We start from the raw sequence: 24,910 nt of genomic DNA, 5'->3' as shown, positions 1-24,910 counted from the left end.
AATTCTGCATATAAGTTAAATAAGCAAGGAGACAATATACAGCCTTGTCGTACTCCTTTCCCAATTTTGAACCAATCAGTTGTTCCATATCCAGTTCTAACTGTAGCTTCTTGTCCCACATAGAGATTTCTCAGGAGACAGATGAATTGATCAGGCCTACTAGTTACATTCTACAGATGAGAGTTTATTTGTATATGGGGCAGGATTCAAATGCAACCTAATATATTTTCATTTCAGGGTCAGTGAAAGGCAAAATGGTGCCTGCTGCCCACACGGAAGCATGCAAGCCTGGCAGCAGAATCTTACTTCAACAACTAGAGATTAGGTACTCTGCTGTACCTAAGCCAGTTTAGAGAGGACAGGAGGGGTAGTACTGAAGCATCTGTCATCCAACAAAGGGAAATAGATGGGAGACCTGAGAGGAACAGCCAGGGAGCTGCCATTGTTGCCCCCTGCCTAGCCCCAGCTGTTCACCTTAGTTTGCCTAATCTTAGGCCCGGCGTTGTTTACATCAGTGTTTCCCAACCGGTGTTCCGCGGCACACTAGTGTGCCGTGAGACATCGGCTGGTGTGCCGTGGGAGGGAGGCGGGCGAGTCGGGCGGTGAGAGGCGGCGGCGGCGAGGATCCGCGTCGAGCCGGGGGCGGCTCCGCGGTGGTGGTGCCGAGCGGCGGGGCAGCGCGTGCAAATGGAGGAGCGCGAGACAGCGGAGGAGGAGGAGGCCGGCATGTCCGGGCAGCAGCAGCAACAACAGCAGCAGCAACTCCCGCCGCCGCCCCCTCCTCCGCCCGCTATCGCCGCCACCACCACAACAGCCGCCGCCTCAGCTGCCGCCGTCCCTCAGTCCCTCGCTCTGCTGCCTCCCCACCCCCACCCCCAAAGCTTGGAGGTTCCCCGGCAAGGGGGAGGGGGAAAAAAGTGAAAACTTTCACTTTCGTGCGTCCCTCCCGGCGTGACGCTGCGCGCTGACGTCACGGGGCAGTAATGGTGGTGTGCCGCGAGATTTTTTTGATTAAACAGGTGTGCCGTTGCCCAAAAAAGGTGGGGAAACACTGGTTTACATCATATCACAACAGGTCTTTACTACCATATTCTGCTGTATGTATAGATCAGACCTTCTACGTGTTGAGGAAGCCATTTCACATACTGTGGGCTCCTCCAGACAACCTGTTTATTTAGCATTTATCCTGATTTGCTTGTAGAGTTTTTATACCCCTTCTTGGTAGCCATTACCCTCTTTTCAGTGCATTTCCATGTCACCTTCCAAACTGCAAAAAGTCTAATTCTTTTTTTAAATGGATTTGTTCCACTAGGGCAATGGAGCCCATGGGTGGGTGGCAGCTGCCCCCTTAAATCAAGTAAATAAATAAAAATACTTAACTGACCAATTGCATGGCAGATAACTCTGTTCTGCCACCCACCAACATAAAGCCTGTCCCCCTAAAATAAATCCTGGCTAAGCCCATGATGGAGCCCTTCAATGGACCAGCAAATCTAAAGTTCAAGCATACACTTGTGTCCCACCCACAAAATAGTGACAGGAGGCATCATTTGTGGCACACTTTGGGGCATGGAAAGTTACAGGATTTTAGCAGGAAACTACATGGTGCCCAAAACATTTTGCAGGCACAAATTGTTATGAAAGCATGATTGTGTATAATCACCACCGAAGATCACGAGCATAAATAATGATGAATGCTTAATAAAAATGATGCCTGAAGGAGCCCGTCATTTAAGAAACAACTTCCAAGGAAGGCGATCCCACAGCTTGTACTCGTCAGGAAACTAATTTCATTAGCCTAAATCTGATGCACTTAATTTGACTCACTTGCAGCTTGTTTTGAAAATGAACTCAGCTGCAGAAGAAAATAATATGGCCTGTGGGTAAAATGATTTTGTTGAGCCAAGGTAGATAGGATCAAGCTATCTAGCATTCTCATTTTAGTGTTTTTCTTACCAATGCACAGTGCCTTATTTTTGGCTTTGTAAAATTGTTATCATGGTCATTACAATGCTCAAAATTATTCATGCATTAATCCATTAATTACTTTTGATTAAAAACTAATTCTTCACCTCATTTACAGCTGTTCCTGTTGTATCACCTGAAAGTTTAGCTGCAAAGTATCTTTATTTATTTTATCTAGTCATTAATGAATATATTCAGTGTTGTGACATCTAGGGCACTCTTCTCAGCTCCAATTTTGAACTTGATTTATTGTTGCATTTATGTCTAAACCCTACTTAAAAGTAATTTGGCTTTTCATTACAGAGCCTCATAGATCAGCTAAAACCATGTAACATGCACACACACAATATATATCTACAGTATTACTTTTACATTTTTCGTATAAAACCCTAGTATCAGAACCTGTGACCCAAGTACCTTCCACATCATTTTTCAGAAGTGTTGCAAAATTGCACAACTTTAGGCAGATCCACACCATCCACTTAGAGCAGAGCTTTCGAAGCATTTCATGTTGGTGACACACTTTTTAGACATGCATCATTTCACGACACAGTAATTCAGTTTTACTAGCAAACCAGAGGTTAAACTAACCCCTTGCCTGTCCTGGGATGAGTGCGGGAAGCATTCGCACCACCACTGCAGCCAACGCACTAACGTGTCATGACACACACTTCGGAAAGCTCTAATTTAGAGCATATCCAACTGACATTTAAATCGCATGGCACCCCCCAAAGAAACAGGGAGCTGTAGTTTCCCTCACAAAGTTACAATTCCCAGCATCCTTTACAAACTACAGTTCCCAGGATTCTTTGGAGGGAAATCATGCCCTTAAATATGTGTTGGATATGCTTTAAATGTACAAGAAGGAAACACAAAACTAGAACTGCCAGATGGAAAAGGGCACAGGGCTACTGCAGCTTTAACAGCCACACAGAAGAAAATATGCTATCAAGTGTACATTGCATGACAAGCAACACCTGCTGAAATTCCCTTTTCCACATAAGGTGCAGGAGCCCTGTTATTTCCAGCTGGCCAGACTACATAAAAAACCTTATTTTTATTCCCTTCCTACATCATCTTTACAGTGCCACCCCTAGAATTGGCATTAGCCTCAAGCCACTAGCATTTCATGTACCAGATCTTTAATGAATCAGACTGCAATCTTAAACACACTTACTAGGGAGTAAGTTCCATTAGATGTAGTGGGACTTACTTCTGAGTAAACATGCATAGGATTGCACTATCACACAATGACACACAAAGGCTATCTATACCCAAGGATAGCCTTGGGGATAACCCCCCCAAAAAAACCCTCTCTTTTACACACACACACCTTCAAGCACATTATATTAAAGTTTTATTAGAATCCAAAAACAATTATGAGTCTGATATTCATTCAGTCTTATTATTTTTCTCAGACTCACAAAACTGATTTAATGTGAAAAGCCTGGTGTTTTGCTTTAGAACTCACACTCAGCCTTGCATTTGAGCTGTTGTGTGGTAGGCATAGGCAACAAGTAACTGCAAGCAGGCAAAGGTTTGGGCTGGTGGAGAAGGGGTACCCCATCCCTTCTCTGATGCCAGGAGAGAAATCAAGTGGGCTGCTGCATGGGGATAGAAGCAACCCCCCCCCCCCCGCATCTTTGTGAGCAGCATACAAATGCAGCAGGTTGCTGGAGAAGGGACCAAGCTCATTGTCCTTCATCTGCCAACCTTCACTAGCAAGTAAACAGACCACCCTTTGCAGACTGGTAACTTTTATGGGCTTATTTTCAGGGTGGTTGTAACGATGTATACTTTGCAGCTATGGTGGGCAAAGATGGCATTCTGCATTTATTCCTTTGCTATTAATTGGCTCTCTCTCAGCCCATTTACCCTTGATCCTCCCCCTCCCCCCCAAAAAACCAAATTCCTTTGATATATGTACACTTGGTGCTTACTGCACTTGGATTTGTGCCATATACTTCAAAGAGGTAGGCTGGTCTGAGCTGAAACTCAGTAGGCCTTGTGCTTTAAGGCAGCAGGAATATGGCTAAGAAAGGTTTGGTGCATCAGCTGCTTATCCCCATCCAGATAAGTGTTAAGCTGGTGACAGGCTAAGAAGACTGCTTTACCGGCCAGAGCGACTGGGATTAGGGTTCTGATGCCCAGACAATAAAAAATAAATTTAAAAAACGTTCTGATGTGCTGACAATACATGGGTGACATCACCAAGTCTTATACAACCACATAACCTTTAGAGGTGGATATGCATACATATGCATTCCTGCTTGACTATATTACCAAGACCTTTAAATAAAGGTTTCTCTAGGCTACAGGCCAGAGCTAATCACCTGGCACAGCAGAGGAGGATCTAAACTGTCTTAGCTGCTAAAGGCTGAGAGTGGGAAGGGAGGAGATGGCAGTAGGAGCAGCCATGCCTCATCATCATTCCCACACATCCTCCTCCTTCTTCTCATGACACAGGGAGCTCAGCAGATGGTAAGTGGGATTCAGCCTTGAGCAGTTTCGATGACGTGCCTAAGCCAGTGGAATGACTGGCCTCTGGGGTTCAGGGATATCTGGCTTCCCTGCCAAGCTCATAGCTCATATCCCTCCTGTAATCCAAACGCAACTGATTTGGCTACTGTCCTACATGAGGGGCAGCATATAAAAATCCAGCCCAATGGTTGTGGACACGGAGCAGCTGCAGTTCCTGGACCACATGGCAATGAAAGCTAGAGATTTCTGTGCATATGGTCAGGCCACATTAACAGTTTAAGCCACAGGTCCCCAGATGTTGTTGGACTACAACTCCCATCATTCCTAGTTACAAGACTAGTGGTCAGGATGATGGGAGTTGTAGTCCAATAGCATATATATATATATATATATATATGCTTTCGTAGATTTTCACGGGTACAGGAATGCAGGTTTTGGTGTCTTCGGGTGTCTTCCCGTGTAAGAGTTGGGGTGTCTAGGCGACGTTTCGACGAGGTCTCACTCGTCATCTTCAGGCTGGTGCTTTCGGCTTCTTGTTACTGGAACAGAGCAGGATCTCAGTGTTTGAGTTCCTATAAATACTGTTGAGGGGGTGTGGTGTATAGCCTCCAACGTTCTGGGCAGAGGGGAAGTTCCCAGGTTAGTGTGTCTTTTCTTCTTTTGTTCATTAATTACTTGAGGGATATCTTGAGTGATTTCTTGAGTGATATTCTGAGTACCACTTAGGAGGGTCATTAGGTGTGGATTAGTTGCTAATAATCCACACCTAATGACCCTCCTAAGTGGTACTCAGAATATCTTGAGTGATTTCTTGAGTGATATTCTGAGTACCACTTAGGAGGGTCATTAGGTGTGGATTAGTTGCTAATAATCCACACCTAATGACCCTCCTAAGTGGTACTCAGAATATCACTCAAGAAATCACTCAAGATATCCCTCAAGTAATTAATGAACAAAAGAAGAAAAGACACACTAACCTGGGAACTTCCCCTCTGCCCAGAACGTTGGAGGCTATACACCACACCCCCTCAACAGTATTTATAGGAACTCAAACACTGAGATCCTGCTCTGTTCCAGTAACAAGAAGCCGAAAGCACCAGCCTGAAGATGACGAGTGAGACCTCGTCGAAACGTCGCCTAGACACCCCAACTCTTACACGGGAAGACACCCGAAGACACCAAAACCTGCATATATATATATATATATATATATATATATATATATATATATATATTGTAATAGATATTTGCAGCAGCAACCTGTACTTAAGGAAGTACCATCACTGCTCCTTTGGACACCTGCTGAAAACTTTTCTGTTTCAGCAGAGCTATCCAGACACATCAATTGGTTATAGCTGTTCTTAAATTCGCTTCAAATGTTTTATTGCGTTTTATTGTTTTCTATGTGTTTTTAACCGTTTTAAAATGTATTAAGTTGTATTGTTATTACTGAAGTGCTTGCTGCCCTGGGCTCCTTTGGGACGAATTCCAGGATACAAATTTAACAAATAACAGAAAGAACAGCCAAGTCAAGGAATCACACATGGTGGTAGGAATGCAGGCCCACAGACAAAAGTGGATGGAGCAATAGAAGTGATTCTTACCTTTCTTCAGCAGGGTACATTCCAAAAAAGCAAATGTGAATGTTTCTACACACCCCGACCCCCATCTTTTCCTCTTCCAAACAACCAAGCGAGTGTAGAACCACACACAAAGGGGCATTATCAGACAGAGTTCAACTACCCATTCAAACCAATAATGCTGGAGGGGGGCACAGAGCAGGGCTGATGAGGGGGCATGGCCTTAGGAGAACATCAGTCCTCAGGCAAGTCAAGGCAGAGACTCCAAGGTGGTGGGGCTGCATTCACCCTAGACTGGGGTGTCTCAGCACATAAAACATTGTTTACATGGTGTGTCTCTACTAGTAGAAAGCTTTTCCTAGACAAAAAAAAACTAAAACAAAACAATTCTTTTTTCTAAATGGAGTGTTTTTTTGTTTTTACATTACAGCAGGGCTGGGAAATGCACTGCACTGGAGCGGGAAGCGATGCAAACAATAGTTGCAATCCAGCCAGAGGTAGACCGTCGAAGCCGCTGGAGCAATGCAGTTGGGGGCGGGGCAGAAGTGGACAGTCTCACAAGGTGCCATATGGCGAAGGAGCCAGCCTAGGCTGTCCGGCAAGCGGGATTGCACAGTGGTGGTGCACAACATAGTAAGGATCGCAGGTAGTGCGGAGCGCGGGGGCGGGGAGGAAGCCAAAATCGGAGCGCGAGGCGGGGAGCGGGGGAGGGGTAGAGAGATCCACCAAGGCGGCGATTGATGCAGTGCCATGACAATAGGGAAGCGGCAAGGGCCCGCCGACGCAACGCACTGTAAGGGGGGGGGGATGAATGCCTAACAAGTGCTCCTTGAGCGGAGAGGATCCCGTGGAGGAGGCTCTGCGGGTGTGCGTGCCTGTGTGACACACGCTCGTCTGTGCGGAGCCCCCGCTACCACCGCCGCGCGCTCCAGGCCCTAAGCGGCGCGGGGGATGAGGAGGGTTGGGGGCGGACGGCGAGGGAGGAGCTGGAAGGGGAACGGAAGGAAGAAGCAGCGGCGGCGGCAGCAGCAGCAGCAGCAGCCTATTTGTTGTGTCCGTGGCGCTCGCCTGGCTGCATCCTCTCCAGGCAGCCTTTCTCGGCCGCCGTGCGCGCGGGGAGCGGCGGGGGGGGGGCGGCCGAGGGAGAGGACCTGGGCGCCGACGTCACGCGGAGCTGTCCCTCAGCACCGGGCCGAGCCGGGCGGGCTCTGGCGGGCCGGGTTCGAGGCCGGGCCGCGCAGGTAGGGGGGGAACCGCCGCGGGGAAGAGGAGAGGGAGAGGGTTGCTGGCTGGGTCTGCTGTTCCTCCTTTGCAGCGCCCCTTGCCGGAGGAGAAAGGGAGACGGAGGGAAGAGGGAGAGAGAGACGGTCGCCGCCACCGCCGCTGGGCTGGGAAATGGGAAGGAGGGCTCGATCGCGGAGCATTAAATGAACGGGATTGTTGGAGAAGGAAAGAAAAAAAGGCGGCGCTGAATGACTGGGAAGCGCACAAAGAGCGAGCTGGGCGCCTCGGCAGCGCTGGGTAAATGCCAGCGAGAGGAAAGCCGTGGATGGCCGTGCCTCGCTGTCTCTCCTGCCCGGGGGCAGCAGGCAGTGGGAAGAAGTTGGAGAGGCAGCGGGGTTGAGTTCACGTGGACGCCCGTCACCCGCGCAGCCATGCTAAAGCAGCCCTGAAGGCCGCCGAGCGAGGGGAGAGATGCGCATGAAGCGGGTAGCGGACGGGTGCTATTCCAGACTGTCCCCCACACATACCCAACAGGCTTCGCTCGTCCAGGGCTGCGGTGAGCCACACATCACACTTTAGCCAGGCTCAGGGATTATCAGCCTTCCCTCACCCCGCTGGAAGGGTAGTTCCAAAAAGTGTGTCTGCCTGAAGCCCCTACTTCTTCTGGCTTGTGTTGCTTAGATGTGATTCCCCGCAGGGAGAACAATAAAAGCCCAGCCTTCTATTTCTAGTTATTAATTAGCATAAACCTATGTCAACAAAGGCTGAGTTTAAAAGAAACAAAATCAAAATCCTCGATTGGCTGGATGGAAACAATGCCTCCCGCTTCAAAAAGAGAACCATTGTATCCTAAGTCAAGATAGCTATCTGTAGGCATGTATGGGTCCACCAGCCCAGGATCCCCTGAACAAAGGGAGTCTGGCGGGCTCCCCAGAAGTCTTTGCAGCTCTGTATCCTAGCAACTCTGCAGCTTCCCTTATGGGATCTGCCAGTCCCAAACAAGAATGAAACCTGGTCCAGCTTGTACTAGTGGCAGGAACAAGCTGATAAGTAGATGGAGCAGGCTGAGGTGTAAATGGATGAACAAAGCCAGGTATATGTCAGGCAGGCAGAGGAGAGAGATGGAATGCAAGATGGTGGAGCTAATCTATACCAGCCACCATAATGCCAACACAGGAACTGCTTCAGAAAAGTTGTGCTTCCTAGAGAGGGGTATGAGTGTGGCTAATTTAGAGCAATGACCGCAGCATCACATTTTCCAGTCCTGCTTTCCATTTGAATTGATAGCAGTCAACATAGGGATTGGGTGTTTTCATCATACTCAATACTTGCAAAACAAAATAAGGAACCCTTTCCAGAAGCACCTGCAAGTCCAAGGTTGGATGGGCAAGCTTTGTGCTTGGGAATAGAAAAGGTCAGCGTGTCTTGCTATGGAATGGGATAGAGTCTGTCAGCCAGATTGCAGTAGAGGGCTGGCACTGCATGGAGCCAGGCAGTGTGAAGAGAGGCTATGGTATGGTCATGTGAGATTTGCATGGAACAGGAAAGCATCAGGTTCTTGCAACCTGGCTATGCCCCAGTAAAGTGAATTTCTCCTTTGAACCTGCCCCATGCTTGATATCCTTCAGACACACTAGCTACAGGCACAAAACAGCTATCCTATGCTGGGGCCCTCCAGTCGGCCACTGAGAGGAAGCATAGACAGGAAGATCCTGAGCTAGTCCTTCTCTGGAGTAAAAAATTCTTAGGTGCAGGCCACATGCTCTGGGTAGTGTGTGTTTATATGTGTGTGATGCTTGCAGCTGACTTTTGTACCAAGTGTGGTTGATTTGGGTGCTTTCCGATACAAGTGTTACTAAATCTTTCTTTTTTTTTAAATCCTTCCTAGAACATAATATAAATACCTTATTGCCACCTCTGTGAAAACTCTGCACAGTGTTTCCTTATAGTGCAGTTAGTGCAACTAGGAGTACCTGCAGGACAGGGCCCTGTCTTGCAGATACGCCTCAAAGTACTGCCACTCCCCTGGGTTACTCCCAGGTTAATAGGATTCTCTCATTAGGAGCTTTTCAGCAAGCTGTCACAGTAATCCCAGTGGCAGGAAGAGGATAAGGCGCCAAGGATTCCCTTCCATATTGCACACAGATCCTATCAGAGTAGGTGTGCCTAACCCTAGCCCAGAAGAAAAGTTCCTGGCATAACATTGTGCTTTGGCATTTCCCCCTAAAATAGGAACAGCTTGGTTATTCATGTTTCTGCATCCTGCAGCAAAAGGTGAGGCAGTGTCTTCCTAGTCCTTCCACAACTATCCTTACCCCACTCCTACTAAGTAAGAATCCACAACATGCCCTCCTCATAGTGTCTTCTGTTGGTATAGACCAGTCTTTCTTTCCTAAAACTTCACATGCAGAATCTACATTGTCACAACCTTTTCTTATCACCTCCCTTGCTGAGAGAACCTAGGATTGCAGTATTGGGCACAGCTCCTTTGTGGAGTGGCCTGGTTTCCAGGACTATCCCAGACATACTCCAATCAGGTTTCCAGGAAATGGTATAAATAAAGTTCCTCTGCCTCCCTATTCCTCTTCCCTATGAAATAATTAAGATTACATTTGTATGAAAAGGTCAGTCTCCTTGCTCTAGTTGAGGGCGAAAAGGTTGTGTAGGCACACGTGAAGAGAGCCTGTGGGAAAGTGGGCACTCTTGTCCTCAATCGCTGTGGAAGAGGATTCATCCAATTCCTGGACTGCAGTTGAGCCAGTTGGCCTGGAACCCATAGCAGGGTCATGATTCTCCTCTAGCTGCCTTGGGGGTGGGGAGCAACACTCAAATATATTAAACACTAAAAAGTATCAAGGTTTGAGTTTCCCTGCTCCCAAAGAGGAGAGGAAAGGTCACAGGCTGTGGTACCTGGTGCCAGCCTGGGCAGAACCTTGTTTGTTCAGATACACACTTCTTAACAGGGTTTACAGATTGAGAGCCCCTCCTTACAGAAAAGGTATCTGTGTCTGTATCAGAGCTACCTCTGGGCCCATAGCAGGCATTAGCTAGCTGTGAACTGCATTGGCCTTTCTTCCTCCCTAGGCAACAGGACCACGTGGAAAGAGGGAGATTAGAATAACTGGCAGGGATTTGGTGCGGAGTGGGGGGGAGAGAGCTGGAAAGACTGTGCCACAGAGAAAAACAAATTGGAGCTTGTCTAGAGATAAACTGTTAAGGGCTGGATTTTCCACATTTAGGTTTGGAATGATTTTGGCAGATAGTTGCTGGCATGATGCCAAACGTTGCTGTTTGGGAACAAGAGCATGACAGTTTGTTTGTGTCAGCTCCATGGATCTGTGTGATTTTCAGAGATATAAACTAGGTGAGTGATTTCTTTTGATTGAATCTTGTTATGGTAGAAATGTGGAGGCTTTTGAGGTTCACCAAGCTTCAACTATGCAAGCTTACATGTTATACAGATATGACTAGTTCAACATCTTGCATATTGCTATAACAACAAAAAGTTGGTTAGAATTGGACTAGATGATTCTCAGGAATCCCTTTCTAGCTCTACAGTTCTATGATTCTACTTTGCATTTAGTAGCAATTTTTTGCTCTGAGACCCACATGGGGGCAATACTTTATTGATTTTAAAGTTGCCATCCCATGTGCACTTACTTGAATTAAATGGGATTTCTAAGTAAACACTCATCAGAGTGGACCAGAATTCCAATCCAGGAGCAAAGTGTTCAACAAGATATCCTGGCATAAACTACATACACGGACCAAGCATTTTGCTCCCACTTTCCCCAAACCACCTTACATGTTCAGTACTCCGGTATTGCTTGCAGGCTTCCCTGGGGCATCTAGATGCTGGACTTGATGGGCCTATGGTCTGATCCAGCAGGACCGCTCTTACATTCTTAAATGCTAGGAATAAACAACAGGAAAGGGCTGTTGCCCTCCAGCTCTGCTTTGGGGCTTCTAAGAGTCATTGGCTGGCCACAGGATGCTGGGATACTGTAGATGGAGCTTTGTTTTAATCCGCCATATGTCTTATAGTCTTACATATTCAATTATATTTCGAAGCTGTTTTTAATGACATAGACTACAAAGCTTGTAGGAGGAACTACATTGGCCACAGTTGTGGGTATTACTCCACCCAGGATGCCTGGATTACCTGGCTCAGTTACAATGTTTATCATGGACCATTCCTGATTGTATGGCGGGTGGGTGTATATCAACCCCCCTCCAGATCAGTCAGTTTTGCACTGATGTTACTTGATGGAAAATCCTACATGGCACCTGGTATTCTGAAGATGTTGGGAATGAGCCCAGCACACCTCTAATTTAAATCCCAATGTGTGGCTATTAACTCTGCATTTGTTAAGAGCCTGCCTCAGTTTTGCCCATTTTACTGCTGTCAGGCAGCCCTCTGTTTTCTGCAGAGACAAGTGGGAAAGCAACTTTCTGTTAGTTTTGATTATCACTTCCCTGTGAATGGTATACAGTACTTACTTTGCATCTCTTGATCCAGCTTGTCTGAATACTGTGTGACATGAATCATTGAGGTGCAGATCATGAGGCGATGATCAACCAGATAGTGATGATGATACAGGGGGAATACAGATGGCCGTGTAACATATACCTTGACAGTCATCTGTGATCTTCTACCAGGTGGTGAGGAGGGTCCATTATTCCCATTGCTTCCCTAGATTTCTGACAGGGAATGGATGTGGGGGGAATTGTCTTCATTGATAGCATAAGAACATAAGAAGAGTCCTGCTGGATCAGGTCAGTGGCCCATCTGGTCTAGCATCCTGTTCTCAGTGGCTGATCAGATGCCCATGGAAAGTCCACAAACAGGAGCTGGGTGCAATAGTACCTTCCCCACTTGCGATTCCCAGTGACTGGGATTCAAAGGCATATTGTCTCAGACACTGGAGACACAACATGAAGTCAGAAGCTACTGATATCCTCCATGGACCTGTCTAATAACCTTTTGAAGCCTATGGCAGGATGTTATGGATGGCCAGCTTGTCAAATGGTTACATGCCTACCGCGGTAAAGCTTCTATTGGCAAATGACTGACTACGTTCTTCATACAGTGGGCAGCTTTGACTTGAGGTGACAACAGAAATTGAAGTTGCTTTTTCTTTGTGTGTTGAGCTGTGGAGGGGGGAAGTCCAAAGTTCTTAGTGTCAGCCGTTCTCGGTGTAACCCAAATACCTAGAAGATTTACTTGCTGACATCAAATATTCTATATGTTGTTGTTGTTTGAATGAAAGTAAACCTTAGATCCTTCTAAGAATAAGAACTGGGTTAGCACAGTCCTCCTCAGGCAGTGCTTTTTCTGGATCTGTAGCTCCCAAACTTGATGGCAGGCCTTTCCATGCCACAAGGGTCACCAGCTCCTGCCAAGCCAGGAGCCACTTGGGAGTGGGAAGCAAGCGGCACTAGGATGAGCTGTTCTGTCCTTCTGTGACACAAGTTGTGTCTGTGGTTGCACTAATAGTGTGTGCATGATAGCCCCTTTTTATCTCTGCCAATTGTAATGTGGGGGTTTCAGGGGATGTTTGAGGGCTATCAAGTGTCTGGGGAGCCAGCAGGGAGGACACATATTTGGAATAAGGGCCATTGGCACACGACTTTTTTGGGGGGAAGGGGGTTGCAGGTGGGATAAAAACTGAAGAGAATGGGGGGGGGGCGTGAGAGAGAAGTAAAGCCACATTCCAAGAGCGGGCGGGGCTTCGTGAGGAAAAAGCCGAGTTGCTGAAACAAAGCGAAAAAGATATAGCCGAGGAGAAGGCCGGCGTTTGGTAATTTCTCAGCATCCAATGGGAAAATGACTTGTTTCCCTTAGCAACAGAGAGTGCACCAATCCGTAGGCAGCATGCTTTCAGTACTAGCGGCCATTGGTGCTGGCGTCAGCGGGGAGGGGGGAATGGCAGACAGACAGACATGCAGACAGACAGAGGCGGCGGGGAGGGGGACGCGCGCACGTTGGGATGAGATTTCCCAGGCTCCTGACCTGCTTGTGGGCAACATGTCTCCAGCCACGCTTTCTTAAAGTCTCCTCACCCATCCCCATGCCACTGAGCTCCTACCCTGAAAACACGGTTCTTCTGTGAAAGGGGACAATAATAATGATAATGATGATGATGATGATGATGATGATGATAATAATAATAATAATAATAATAATAATAATAATAATAATAATAATAATAATTTATACCCCGCCCATCTGGCTGAGCTTCCCCAGCCACTCTGGGCGGCTCCCAATCGAGTGTTAAAAACAATACAGCATTAAAAATTAAAAACTTCCCTAAACATTAGCTACAATGCTTCCAAAAACCTCACCTGTCTGGAAGTGGATTCAGAAACACTCCCCCCAAACCCCAGTTGCATCATTAGAGTGCCCTGTCCTTTCTTACTTGGGGGCTGCTGGAGTGGGGAGGGCTCGGCTGGTGCTGGACAGATCTGAGCATGTGTGAGCAAGGGAGAACTAACACAAAAGGCTTTTCTCTGTTGTGCCTTCCAGCCTGCAATCCACCAGAAATGAGGAAATGGGGAGGGGTTGGGGTGCGGACAGTGCTCTAGCCTACAACAGCACTCAGGGACTCTCTAATCCGCATTTGCAGCTGCTTTCCAAGGCTGAACATCAGAGGTAAAGAAGAAGGAAGATGCTTCAGCCGACTAACCAGTCCTCCTTTGTCTTCAGAGCTGCTCTCAGCCAGCCAGCCCGCACACACACAGGGTTAATTAAACTCAAATCTCTGGCAGATGCTTTCCCCGAACTGCTACATCTCCCTCTTTGGTGACTCATTCTCCTACCCCACAGGTTCTTTGAGGAAGAAGGTGGGGTGGGGTGGGGGTGAGTGTTGGAAGTGGGGGAGCATGTGCGTTGCTAAAAGTATCATCTGTTCTTTGCTCGGTTGCCGTGGAGACCATACGGTGGCGATTCTCTTTATAGCCACATTCCCCCCGCTCCCCGCCGCCCCGCTTTTCCATTTTGGAAAGTTGTTGTTGTCCCATCCCTTGCTCAGCGCCCTCCTCTTCCTCCCAGCATTGCTCTGATTCCATTCCGACATGGAATATGCTGCTAAGCTCCCTGGCAGGCTGAGGCTGGGGTGACTCAGTGAGATTGGTACTCCTGGGACAGAGGTGGAGAAAGATCAGCGGGAATCCTAGAGGCCCAGCTAGGATGCTTGGCCTGCTTTGCCCCTTGCATAATATATTGCCAACACTCAAACCATCTTTTTCCTTGCCAGGAATGACTAGTTGGACTTGGCTTGGGGCCCAGGGAGTTAGTGGGTGCTCCCATCTCTAATCTCGTCACTTTTTTAAAAACCCTCATTGCAGCCTCCAGAAAAGTGGGAGTTGTTTCTTAATGAGTGGAACAGCCCTGCAGAGTGCGGAATACATTATGCCTTCAGGTCTCACCTTTTTTGTCCCATCCACCCTCAATCTCTCTCTCTCTCTCTCACACTCCACAGATGGAAGCAATGCCATGAGACAGCATCCCCCGCAGGTGACGGGGAGGGAGTGGGGAGCCTGACATTGCCCCAGGAGACCCTGAAGAGCCATGACGTCAACGGTACAGACCCTGCGTTTCCCGCTGCTGCCGCACGTGCCAAACCAAGACCGGACATACAGCTGTGAGGAGGAGATTGAGCGGCGCTACCAAGTGGTACCCTCGGTGGTCTGCGCCATGTGCTGCCTCTTTGGGATCATCTACTGCTTCTTTGGTGAGAAAGGGTTTGGGTGGGTCTGTGTGCTGTCCTAGGTGCCCGGAGGACAGTTTGAGCTGAGGCATGGGGGCAAAGGAGATCAATGAACTCAGTGCCCTTATGAGGCCCAGGGAGCCCATTCCACTCAAAGCCAGCCCTGTGTCACAGTATGTCTGCAACAGGCGTGAAGTGGGACTCACGCTCAGCAATAATCCGTTGAGCTTGCACTCAAAACTATGGGGGCATTTTTGAATATGCATGTTTAGGATGAGGCTGCTAGGGAGATGGAAAAGGCAGGTTCCCAGTTTTTGTAGCCTCCTGCTAGCTTGCTCTATTAGCCCTCCCTGTTCAACACCTAATGCACTAAACAAGGGAGGGGGTTGATTTGTATTTTAATCATTATAATTTTGATATGCAATATGCTAACAGTTTGATACGAAAATAAATAAATAAACCTAATGTAATTCCAAGCTGTTCCAACAGCCGAGAGCTGTGTTAATGCTTTTGATTCTACAGAAGACACCCAAGTGGGTGCTTTAGCCTGTATGGGTCCTTGCCAGTCCATGTGACTTACAGGAACTAGCATTAGTTTTCCAGACTGCATAACGGGGCTCCTTTGCTGACCGCATCAGCGTCCCAGGAGAAAAAGCTAGCACTGGCTTTCCCTGAGACACTGCTGTGCATCCACTTATGCATTACACAGATCAGTTGGGAGTGTGGTGAATGCTCATGTAAGGCAGCATGCTCTTTGAAGCCCTGGATATTAGGACTCCCCAGCCTTTGTGATATACCGGTGTGTAAGTGTAGGACATTGCGTAGGTATTCTGCATGAGCCTCCTAAGTCAGAGGCCAGGATTTTCAGTGCAGGTGGCTCAAAGGAATGTGGATAGCCTGTCCTGCTCAACCAAACAGATGGGCAACCCGTCCTGTGTTCCTGACTGCAGCAACAGCCACTAGCATCCATTTCTTCCTTTCCTCAGGGTACCGATGCTTCAAGGCGGTGATGTTCCTGACAGGACTGATGTTTGGCTCCGTGATCATCTTCATGCTGTGCTACAAAGAGCGGGTGCTGGACACCCAGCTGAGCGTCGAGGCCTCCGTGGGCATTGGGCTGGGCATCGGGGTGCTCTGCGGGCTGGTGACCATGCTTGTGCGCAGCGTTGGGCTCTTCATGGTCGGGCTGCTGCTGGGGCTGCTGCTGGCGGTGGCTGCGCTGGTGGTGATGGAGCAGTTCTACCACCCGCCTACCGTCTGGATCCCCATCGGTTTGCTGCTCGGCGTGGGCATGCTGTGTGCGGTGCTCACCTTGCAGTGGCAGCGCCTCTTCACCACGCTCTCCACCGCTGTCTTCGGCAGTGCTGTCATGACCGCCACCGCCGACTACTTTGTTGAGCTCTTCCTGCTGCTGCAGTACGTCTACGAGCGCGTCAAGGTAGCTCCCGCCCGGCCCATCTGCTGGTACAGCTGGGTCATCTTGGGCACTTGGCCAGTCCTGGCACTGTTGGGCGTCCTGGTGCAGTGGAAAGTCACGGCAGAGGGATATTCCCACACGGAAGGTGAGTGCGGTGCAGCAGGGTGGGTAGGAAGGGGGGTGGACATTGGCGTAAAATTTGAACTGTCATCTTCACTTCCCTGTGGTTCTTATTGCCAGAAGGAAAATCTTAGTGATTTCAGCCAGGAAGACAGGCTGTGTCCCAGCTGTGGTTATAAACTGGGAGCCATGTTGAAGTTCCCTTTTCCACAAATTTGGCTGAGGGAGAGGGGAGAAGACACACAAGTCTGCCCCCTAACAATTAAATTGAGGATTATTTTTTATCTGTTGTTAAGAATTTAGCAGAAATTAACCAATTAATGCTTTGAACTCTTATTCTGAGTTACAGAGGGTACATCCAGAGGGTACCCCTTTTCTCTGAGGGCTAAACTACATATTGCATCCAAACAGATATGCAGTAGTTGCAACAAGCCTGTTAGCAGGTGATGCCTTGTATGAAAAGCTTGAATCATGCTCAGCCACCTTGAGATTCCTGCTGTAGTAAAAGGAGGCTAGTTCCCTGAGGTAGCAAATGCTGCTATATGTGCTTGCACCTCATTTATCTCAGTGGCAGCTTCCTGGAATAAAAATGGTTTGGAACTTTGCACCTTGAGGCTACAGGTGCATTCCCCAGTCACCACACCTAATACTTCATGTTGGCTCTGCCAATTATGAATTTACCTGGTTATGGGAGGTGGTATCCCAACTCTGCTTTTGGCTTTCACTTCATTCCACAGCAAAGCATTCCAGTAGTGGCATCTGCTTGGTACCTTGGGCCACCCCTTCTGACCACACCCCCTTCTCTTCTCTCTCCTGCCCCTCCCTCCCTCCCTCCCCCACAGTGATTATCAGTCGGCAGCAGCGCCGTGTTCAGCTGATGCGGATCAAGCAACGAGAAGAACGCAAGGAGAAGAAGAAGAAGAGGCGGCCACACCCCCATCCCCATGTGCAACACAAGGCCCACCCACCGGAGCCTGCCTACCGTCGCAAGCCTAATCCTGTGCGCCGATTTGATGGGGATGTGCTCTCCCCAGTGAGTCAATGCCAGTGCCCTCCTGCACAGGGCTAGGGTGGTGGGATTGTATGTATTACACTGCAAAGAATCCAGCTCCCTAGGGGTAGAGACTGATGGGAGTCAACTTGCTCCCAGTTCTGTTCCTCCAGGCTTTCCTGCTTTGTTTCCTTTGCTTTTGGATCATCAGTGACACACTTCTGCCTTAAGAGCCAGCCCTGTCAGTCATGCTTCCCACATTCAGAAACCCATCTGTATAGGACAGAAGTGTCTCTGGCTTCTGCACCCTTTGCTTCCCACACTCCATTCATACGGACTATCTGTATGGAATTCCCATAGAGAGAGGAGCAGGGAACCAGTTCGGTGGGACTCCCAGCACTGTTGGCCACTCCCATCCCCATTGATGCCTCTATATGCAGGAAGCCCAGTGCGAAACAAGAACACCATGGCATAACATAAATGGAGGGTTACAGATAGGTAGCCGTGTTGGTCTGCCATAGTCAAAATAAAAAAAATCCTTCCTGTAGCACCTTAAAGACCAACTAAGTTAGTTCTTGGTATAAGCTTTCGTGTGCATGCACACTTCTTCAGATACACATGACATAGCAGACGAACAGGGTGTATCTGAAGAGGTGTGCATGCACACGAAAGCTTATACCAAGAACTAACTTAGTTGGTCTTTAAGGTGCTACAGGAAGGATTTTTTTTATTTTGATAAATGGAGGGAAGATGGGTAGAGAAACTTTGTCCAAGTTCTGCTTTTTGCTCTACATTTGGCAGTTTCAGTTGGGATCCAAAAGCAGAGCTCTGTGTCTCTTAACATTTTCTTCGTGTGTCTCTGGAAGTTCTCCTCAACCCATGGAGGTTTCTCTGCCTAGTACAAATAGTGTTGTCAGGTGGTCCTTGGGGAGCTTTGCTAATTGATGCGGGGGAAAGGCAGTGACTTCCTCATGACATAGCAGAAGAACAGGGTGATCTTTAAATGAAAGTGAACATGCTTAAGTATGCCAGCCAATGCATACATCCAGTGTCTCTCATCAATTTATTCCCAAAGTCTTCCCAAGTACAAATAGCCTGGGACAAGCTGTGCTCTGTTGTGGCACCATCCCTGTACTAGGGTGTTGAGCTTTGTAGAAAACTAAGGTATTGTGATCTGTTCAAAATTGCAAGGTAACAGGGCTCTGGCAGTGCCCCAGTATGGCCAATATGGAACGAGTGAATGGCAGACATGCATTCTTAAACTTTTATGGACAGGCAGCATAGAATATTGAATGGCTGTCTGTGGCTTCTGGACATATGCAGATTATCTGTCTAATAATGCACATCTGCTGTTCACACTTTTACTGTTCACACCTCACTGCAGCCCTTAGTTTTCCTGATCACAGCACAGAGAGGCAAACCTCAGCCTCCCTACCAGTCATTTCCAGCAGGACCAGAAGCTCCTCCTACCCCTACCCCAGGAAGCACTATGAGCCCTTTCCAGTAGATGTGGGAGAAAATAAATCCTATTACATCTCAAGGCATTGTGTGGAAGAACAGCTGGTTCTTGGTTACTTGCAAGGAGAGGGTGATGTGGCAGCCATTAGGAAGGGCCTTGTCCCAGGAATTGAGGTGGACCTGCCCAAAGCACTCAGGAGCAAGTCACAGGCAAGTCCTTCCACACAGGGAAGTTTCAATCACAGATGGGGGATGGAGGCAGCACCCTCATCTTCTGCTTTCCTCCTCCTTGTAGAGCTACATACAGAGCTTCCGGGAGCGGCAGACGGGATCCTCTCTCAACAGCCTCCTGGCCAACGCTCATGCCGCCATTGACATTGACTATGACTGTGGCTCCACCGTGCCCCTGACAACGGGCTCTGGCCCTGCAATGCGGGTATAGTGCAGCACCTCCCGCCAGGTCACAAGGACGCTGCCCTCGCATGGTCACGCAGGTCAGGCCGTGGTGGGCTTAGCCTAGCGCTTGTGTTCCCATGAGGACTTGCAGATACTCTTTGCTGGCATTCGTAGACCTGGCCTGGACATGCAGTTGTAGCCCAGTTTCTCTCACACTGCAAGGATATGCGGAATTATCCCCAGCGCAACTCTGGCTCCAGCTAAGCTGCCCTGCAACAAGGGGCAAGGAAAGCATACATGAGCAGGTGCTTGGGGCAAAGGGCTGAAGAGAGACCTGGTTGCTAACCCACCCGAGCCAGGACTGCGGAATGCAGTGAAGGGTGGAAAGGAAAGAGCCAATCGCCTGCATGAAAATGACAAGGAACTGTCAACATTCCCCACCCACCACTGTTGGAGTGACTCATGGATGGAGGGGCCAACGGGATGTTCCTGTGCTGTTGTCTTGCCACACGATGGACCCACTCCTTGTCCTGGAGCTTTGTCTTTGCCTGAACTGACCCCCGCAAGGACTATTTCAGGGCACAAGTGGTAGGATTTGACTCAGTTCACTCTAGTCTGGCTGGGGCAGCCAGCTCAGGGAAATGGGGTCCTCTGGGCCCCGGGCCCCTTGCCCATACCAGTGCCTGGCATACTGTTTGAATGGGCAACTCAAGGAGGGAAGGGAGGAGGGAGGGGTGGGCATCTGGGCCTCCTGGGCTGGGCTGTCTAACTGTTGAAGTGTGCAAGTGTGAGTGTGTGAGCGTGCGTGTGTGAGGTGGAGCTGGAGCAAGTATGGGGCATTCGGCTGGTATCCAGGCAATGAGCCTTTTCGATACCCCCCTCCTACTTCCCCTTCCCCCTGTTCCTCATTTTGGAGTGAGGGTCAGGGTAGTCAGGGGACTGGGACTGGGGGGAACATCCATGTACATATTCTTGTTGCAGTTATTTGTATTAATTTATTATTGACAAAGAGTTGGGCCTGAAGAGCTCTGCTGGACCCGGGGTTGGGGGGCAGGGTCCCGCAGTCTTCGTATCTTTCCCTTCAGGCCCATGCCTGGGGATGGGTGTCACCCTTTTTTACCTTACCTTACCTAGCCTCAAAGAGCTGGGGTGGGAGTGTCCCCCTGCACAGGACCCTGTCAAGGACCCTGCACAGGACCCTGGAGCTTGTCTCCTTGTTATCTATCGTGTGGGAGGTGGGGGCTGTGAGTCTCTCAGTGTCTCCATCTTTAAGGGGACAGGAGCAGGGAGGATTCACCATCTGTTTCAGGATGGGGGCAAGGGAGGGTCCAGCACAGCTCAGAAAAGCCTCTCCTTCATGGAGAAACTGCATGTTTCTGTCACCAATCGCCACTGTTGTCACCACAGAAACCTTGCACTCTCGTTTTTCTTTGTTTTGTCCTCTCTTTCTCTTTGTATATGTGCCAAACGCTGCCGGGCTGCGGCTGCGCAAGTAAAAAAAAAAGCCTTTCAGAGCAGCCTCTCCATGAATGAAATGGGCCACAAGCGTTGGACTGCGGCACAAACACTACCACACATGCATGAGCTTGGATCTTGGGCGTGGGCATGAGGCAAGCCTGGACTGGGCACAGAAGGAGAATGAGGGTGAGGAATGGGGTCCACAACTTGAGGCAGCATGTGCAGCAGACCTTTAACCAGAAGAGATCCTGAGCCACCACTTCTTTCTGCATGGCAGTAGAATGGCAAACAATGGGTCTGTGCACATGGTGGTGGTCGGGGGGCATGAGCAGAACCATGCTTGGAGGAAAGAGACCAGAGGAACATAAAGATCCCACTTGCAGAAAATTGGTCCATCTAGCTCAGTACTGTCTGCACCAATTAGCAGCAGCTCTCCAGTGTTTCAGGCAGGAAGTTCTCCCAATCCTACTTGTGGATGCTAAAGCTTGAACCTGAGCCCATCTGCACATAGATCCTAGGCCCTTTCCCTGTGTTGTGCTGGCTGGGACTGATGAGAGTTGTCATCCAAAACATGGACAGCATTCTATTGGGGAAAGTTGCTCCAGAGCAGGGAGGCAAACGTTAAACCATAGTTTTAGTTACACCCCAGACAATCCCTTCTATCCACCCCCATCTGTGGGCTCTCTTCACAGCCCATGGCCCTTCCTTCCTCTTCTCGGATTTCAGGTTTTCCCAGAGGGGTGGGGCTTAGAAATACATATGCACACACCTATCTATGCTGCCCAGTGTATGCGCCCTAGCATGGGGCTCTTCCCACCTCTTTCGCGAAGCCGGGTATTGCCTCAGCCTCTCTTCTGCAATGGGGCATTGAGAGAAGGAGGAAACAGCAGTCGCCTGTCACAGCAACACACCCACCTACTCGCCTGTGTTTTCTAAATACTGCAGGGGAGCTGTCCCTGCAGTTTAAAAAGCCTTACACTGCAGCGTGCTGAAGGGTGGGCTGAGGCACAGGTGGCACAGCTCCAGTGCCTCACTATCCTTCTGCTTGTCCAGGCAACTGATGAGACATCCCGCCCAGAAGAGCCACCTCACCTACCAAAGAGCACCAGCATAACAACAATAATAAACAAACCAGGAATCAAGAGCATTTAATAAAAGCAGATCTTGCTTCCCTTGTCATGCAGAAGAGGGAGATAGGAAGAGGAATTCTCTCTCTCTCTGTGTGTGTACAATTCTTCAGGCTGTCCATGCAAGTGTCAAACATGCTGCCTCCACCTTCCCCTGGTAGCCCCAGGGCTTTCCATGTTCACACGTGGCTCTTTTGCTCGCAGGGTCTCCCTGATGCTAGCGCTCTGTGAAGAGAATAAGGCATTAGAGAGAAATGCTGTCAAGGCAGAGGCACCGTTCAACCACCTCTCCTTCCTTCAGTGATACTGCTTAGACCAGGGATAGGGGACCTGTGGCCCTCCAGGTGCTCAGTCCCAGCCAACGGGGCCAGTGATCTGATGGGAGTCCCAACAGCAACTGTGGGGCACCACACTGGCTACCCATGGCGTACAGTGTCTCTTGTTGAACCCAAGCACACAGCCCAGCTTTCCCTTCTTCATTTTGTCACCCAGCACCAATGTGTCATCTCACTGTCTTGTTATGACCAAGCTAGGTCTACAGCAGCGCCCAAAACCATGCACTGGTCTTTTTCTCCCATGGTTTTTTCTACAGGACAAGGGTTCACCATTCCGCCATTTTAGGATAGAAAACAGCTTGCATTTTTATGTCCTGGAACACACAAACACACATACCCTCTTCAATTCCTTCCCTGCTACCCACCCACTCTGCTGCCAGGCACACGTACCTCGGACTGTGAGGTGGGCTTTAGAACGGGCATTGCCAATAGTAACTTTCACCATCCCACTCATGCCAGGGGTTGTCTGGCAGAGCCTCAGCCTGTGGACATGCCCCATGCTCTCTATGCGCACTTGTGAGCCGGGCTGCAAGTCTTCTCCATTGAGACTCCACTGCGGGCTGCATGCCGGGGGAGCAGAGATTTCACACTCAAACCGAGCCTCTGCAGGAGCCACCACATCTACGTTCCGCAATGCTCGCACCACCTGGATCCCTTCAGCTGCAGGGGCAGAGAACAGCACCAGTTTCCCATGTGACACAGCAGCCTGCCTGTTCCCCTACAGTGGCACTGCCTGCTTTTCATCATTATCCCCTCTACCCTGGCTAGCAGACAACTTCATACCAAATCCACAGCATAGTTTGCCAGCTCCCCTCTGGGCCCACCCATCTCCACCCCTCTGTAGTTCTTCATGGTACTTGCATGTTCCCCCTAACCTTCCACCAGCAGACGGGCCGTGGAGCGGTCGTCCAGTGCATCGCATGTATACAGGCCCTCATCTGCAGGCTCAACGCTGTGGATAACGAGGGTTCGGTAGCAGTCCAAGTTGCAGATTTCGTACTTGTTGCCAGCAAAGATCTCTGTGTCCCCACGGAACCAGCGCACTCGGCCACGAGACTGAGACACTGTGCATTCCAGCGTGGCTTTGTGCCGTGCGAGCACAGTCTTGTCCCTCAGCGGCTTCACGATGCGGATGGGCAGTGCTATGGAAGCAGCAGACACATGCACACGTTCCAGTCCCTCCAGAGATGGTTGGATCAAAGCAACTCCAAAGAGGCTCAAGCTGGCTAGGGATGGAGCCTCAAACCCCACACAGGCACCAACCTTTGTCCTTTGCTAGATACGATACATACCCAGCAACCTGCCTAACATGCAATCCTACCATTCATCAACACAAGTTGTGTGTTCCCTTAAGTTGATACCAACTCATACATGCATCCATTCATAGATCTTCCCAGATACAGGCCTGCTTGCCCAGACTCCCCATATCACACACACACTTTCCTACCACACCTGCTAATCCCAGCCCATTCTTCCCACCTGCCTATATTTAGAGTTCTTTATTCTATTTATGTTGCAGAGTATATAGGCTGAAAAATGTAGAAGATGTGGCAGAAAGTATCTTATGGTTGGTCAGGTTGAGATTATGCTCATAACCTTGTGTAATGGAAATCTCTCTATATAATAGTACAGCCAGTGACCCAGAGTAACAGAGACCTCCATTTATCAAAACACTGTGAATCCATAACATACATTGGGTGGCATCACACTTCTCCTGCAATGGTCAATCACATCAATCCATGTTTGCCTATCATTGCAATCCATTCTCACATGATAGCTGAGGGCCAATGGTGAAGCAGCTCCCTTACCCTCCACTTCCAGGCGGGCTTCAGAAGCAGCTGCCTTTGCCACAAAGCGGACCTGGCCTGAATCCTCAGGACGGACACAGCACAGGAGCAGAAAGTGCCGGGTTCCTGTCAAAGACATGAGGAATGCCATCATTCTTAAGGGGGCAGGAGGGTTTCTGCTGCCAGCCCCAGGGAGGACAGGTGTGTGTTGCAATTGTGGTAACTGGAACTACAGATGCTGCACATATCAGCTGTGCTGCTTATTGAGGTAACTATGTGTGTGATCCTATACTCAAGATCTGCAGGCTGATGGGCTTTAGAAAGTGGTGGAAGCCCATCGGCATGACACATATGCTGGCAAAACTCTTCCTCCCATATGCTGATGGAGTCAAGGGCTGAGAGGAGCATACTTGCGTCAAATCCTATACAGTCAAACCTTTGGTTTTTGAATGTCTCGGCTGCCGAATGTTTTGGAAGCTGAATGCTGAAAACCTGAAAGTGAATGCTTACGTTTTTGAACTTCCAAGGTGCATTTTTCAATTTTCCCCATTGAACTTGCTGACAGCCCTTTGATCCTTGGTTTTTGAACATTTTGGAAGTTGAACAGACTTCCGGAACAGATTATGTTCGAAAACCGAGGTTGCACTGTACTCCTACCACAGCCAGGCCAACACCCTTGGCTGCACAACTTCATGTTAGTACCACCTTCCATGGACTTCCGTGTGACAAGGGAGGGGAATAGCTGCCCAGCCCCACACACCTCCTGCCTCACCCATGTTAGTGTGGCAGTACATAGGATACAATGTAAGCCTGCAGCCTGTCCCACCACCACCAGCTCAAATGATAGGATATATAGCCTAGG

At 49.1% G+C, this 24,910-nt stretch overlaps 3 protein-coding genes across 15 annotated transcripts in view; 1 reads left to right on the top strand and 2 right to left on the bottom strand.

The window, feature by feature from the left end:
* The window catches only part of CHPF (chondroitin polymerizing factor), a 39,975-nt gene extending 26,619 nt beyond the window's left edge, over positions 1-13,356 (bottom strand). Inside the window, exon 1 of the mRNA XM_081171408.1 lies at positions 11,751-13,356. The gene's annotated coding sequence lies outside the window, so the exon portion shown is untranslated. The remainder of the gene's footprint in view (positions 1-11,750) is intronic.
* OBSL1 (obscurin like cytoskeletal adaptor 1) overlaps positions 1-24,910 on the bottom strand; it is a 178,404-nt gene that overhangs the window by 91,366 nt on the left and 62,128 nt on the right. For 6 of the 8 annotated variants that reach the window (XR_014002243.1, XR_014002244.1, XR_014002245.1 and 3 more), the window contains 4 exons: positions 24,070-24,174; positions 23,137-23,403; positions 22,652-22,921; positions 22,031-22,151 (listed from right to left, as the gene is read on the bottom strand). Coding sequence is in view for 2 of the 8 variants with exons in the window: in XM_081171356.1 (XP_081027482.1) it covers positions 22,144-22,151; positions 22,652-22,921; positions 23,137-23,403; positions 24,070-24,174 (650 nt within the window). In the remaining 6 variants the exon portion in view is untranslated. Of the gene's footprint in view, positions 1-21,934; positions 22,152-22,651; positions 22,922-23,122; positions 23,404-24,069; positions 24,175-24,910 lie in introns of those variants that run through there. The other 2 variants (XM_081171356.1, XM_081171357.1) reach the window with 2 other exon arrangements.
* On the top strand, positions 6,550-20,853 carry TMEM198 (transmembrane protein 198). 6 transcript variants are annotated; one of them, XM_081171499.1, is made up of 5 exons: positions 6,550-6,659; positions 14,732-14,983; positions 15,946-16,521; positions 17,339-17,529; positions 19,241-20,853. In XM_081171499.1, the coding sequence occupies exons 2-5, from the start codon at positions 14,821-14,823 to the stop codon at positions 19,385-19,387; spliced, it is 1,077 nt and encodes a 358-aa protein (XP_081027625.1). In that variant the 5' UTR covers positions 6,550-6,659; positions 14,732-14,820; the 3' UTR covers positions 19,388-20,853. The 6 variants fall into 6 exon arrangements, with proteins under 6 accessions (XP_081027625.1, XP_081027624.1, XP_081027623.1 ...); XM_081171498.1 differs by having other exon boundaries at positions 6,552-6,672; XM_081171497.1 differs by lacking the exon at positions 6,550-6,659 and adding an exon at positions 6,767-7,267.

The sequence above is a fragment of the Podarcis bocagei genome (genome assembly GCF_964188305.1).
Source record: "Podarcis bocagei genome assembly, chromosome: 1".
Taxonomy (NCBI): domain Eukaryota; kingdom Metazoa; phylum Chordata; class Lepidosauria; order Squamata; family Lacertidae; genus Podarcis; species Podarcis bocagei.
Note: the sequence above shows the minus strand (reverse complement) of the source record. Positions and strands in the feature narration are given on the sequence as shown.

Bases quoted from the DNA above. Each gene is read 5' to 3' on its own strand.
- TMEM198 (XM_081171499.1), top strand. From the start codon at position 14,821: ATGACGTCAACGGTACAGACCCTGCGTTTCCCGCTGCTGCCGCACGTG. The intron at 14,984-15,945 runs GTGAGAAAGGGT...TCCTTTCCTCAG, and splicing joins GATCATCTACTGCTTCTTTG to GGTACCGATGCTTCAAGGCG. The intron at 17,530-19,240 runs GTGAGTCAATGC...TCCTCCTTGTAG, and splicing joins ATGGGGATGTGCTCTCCCCA to AGCTACATACAGAGCTTCCG.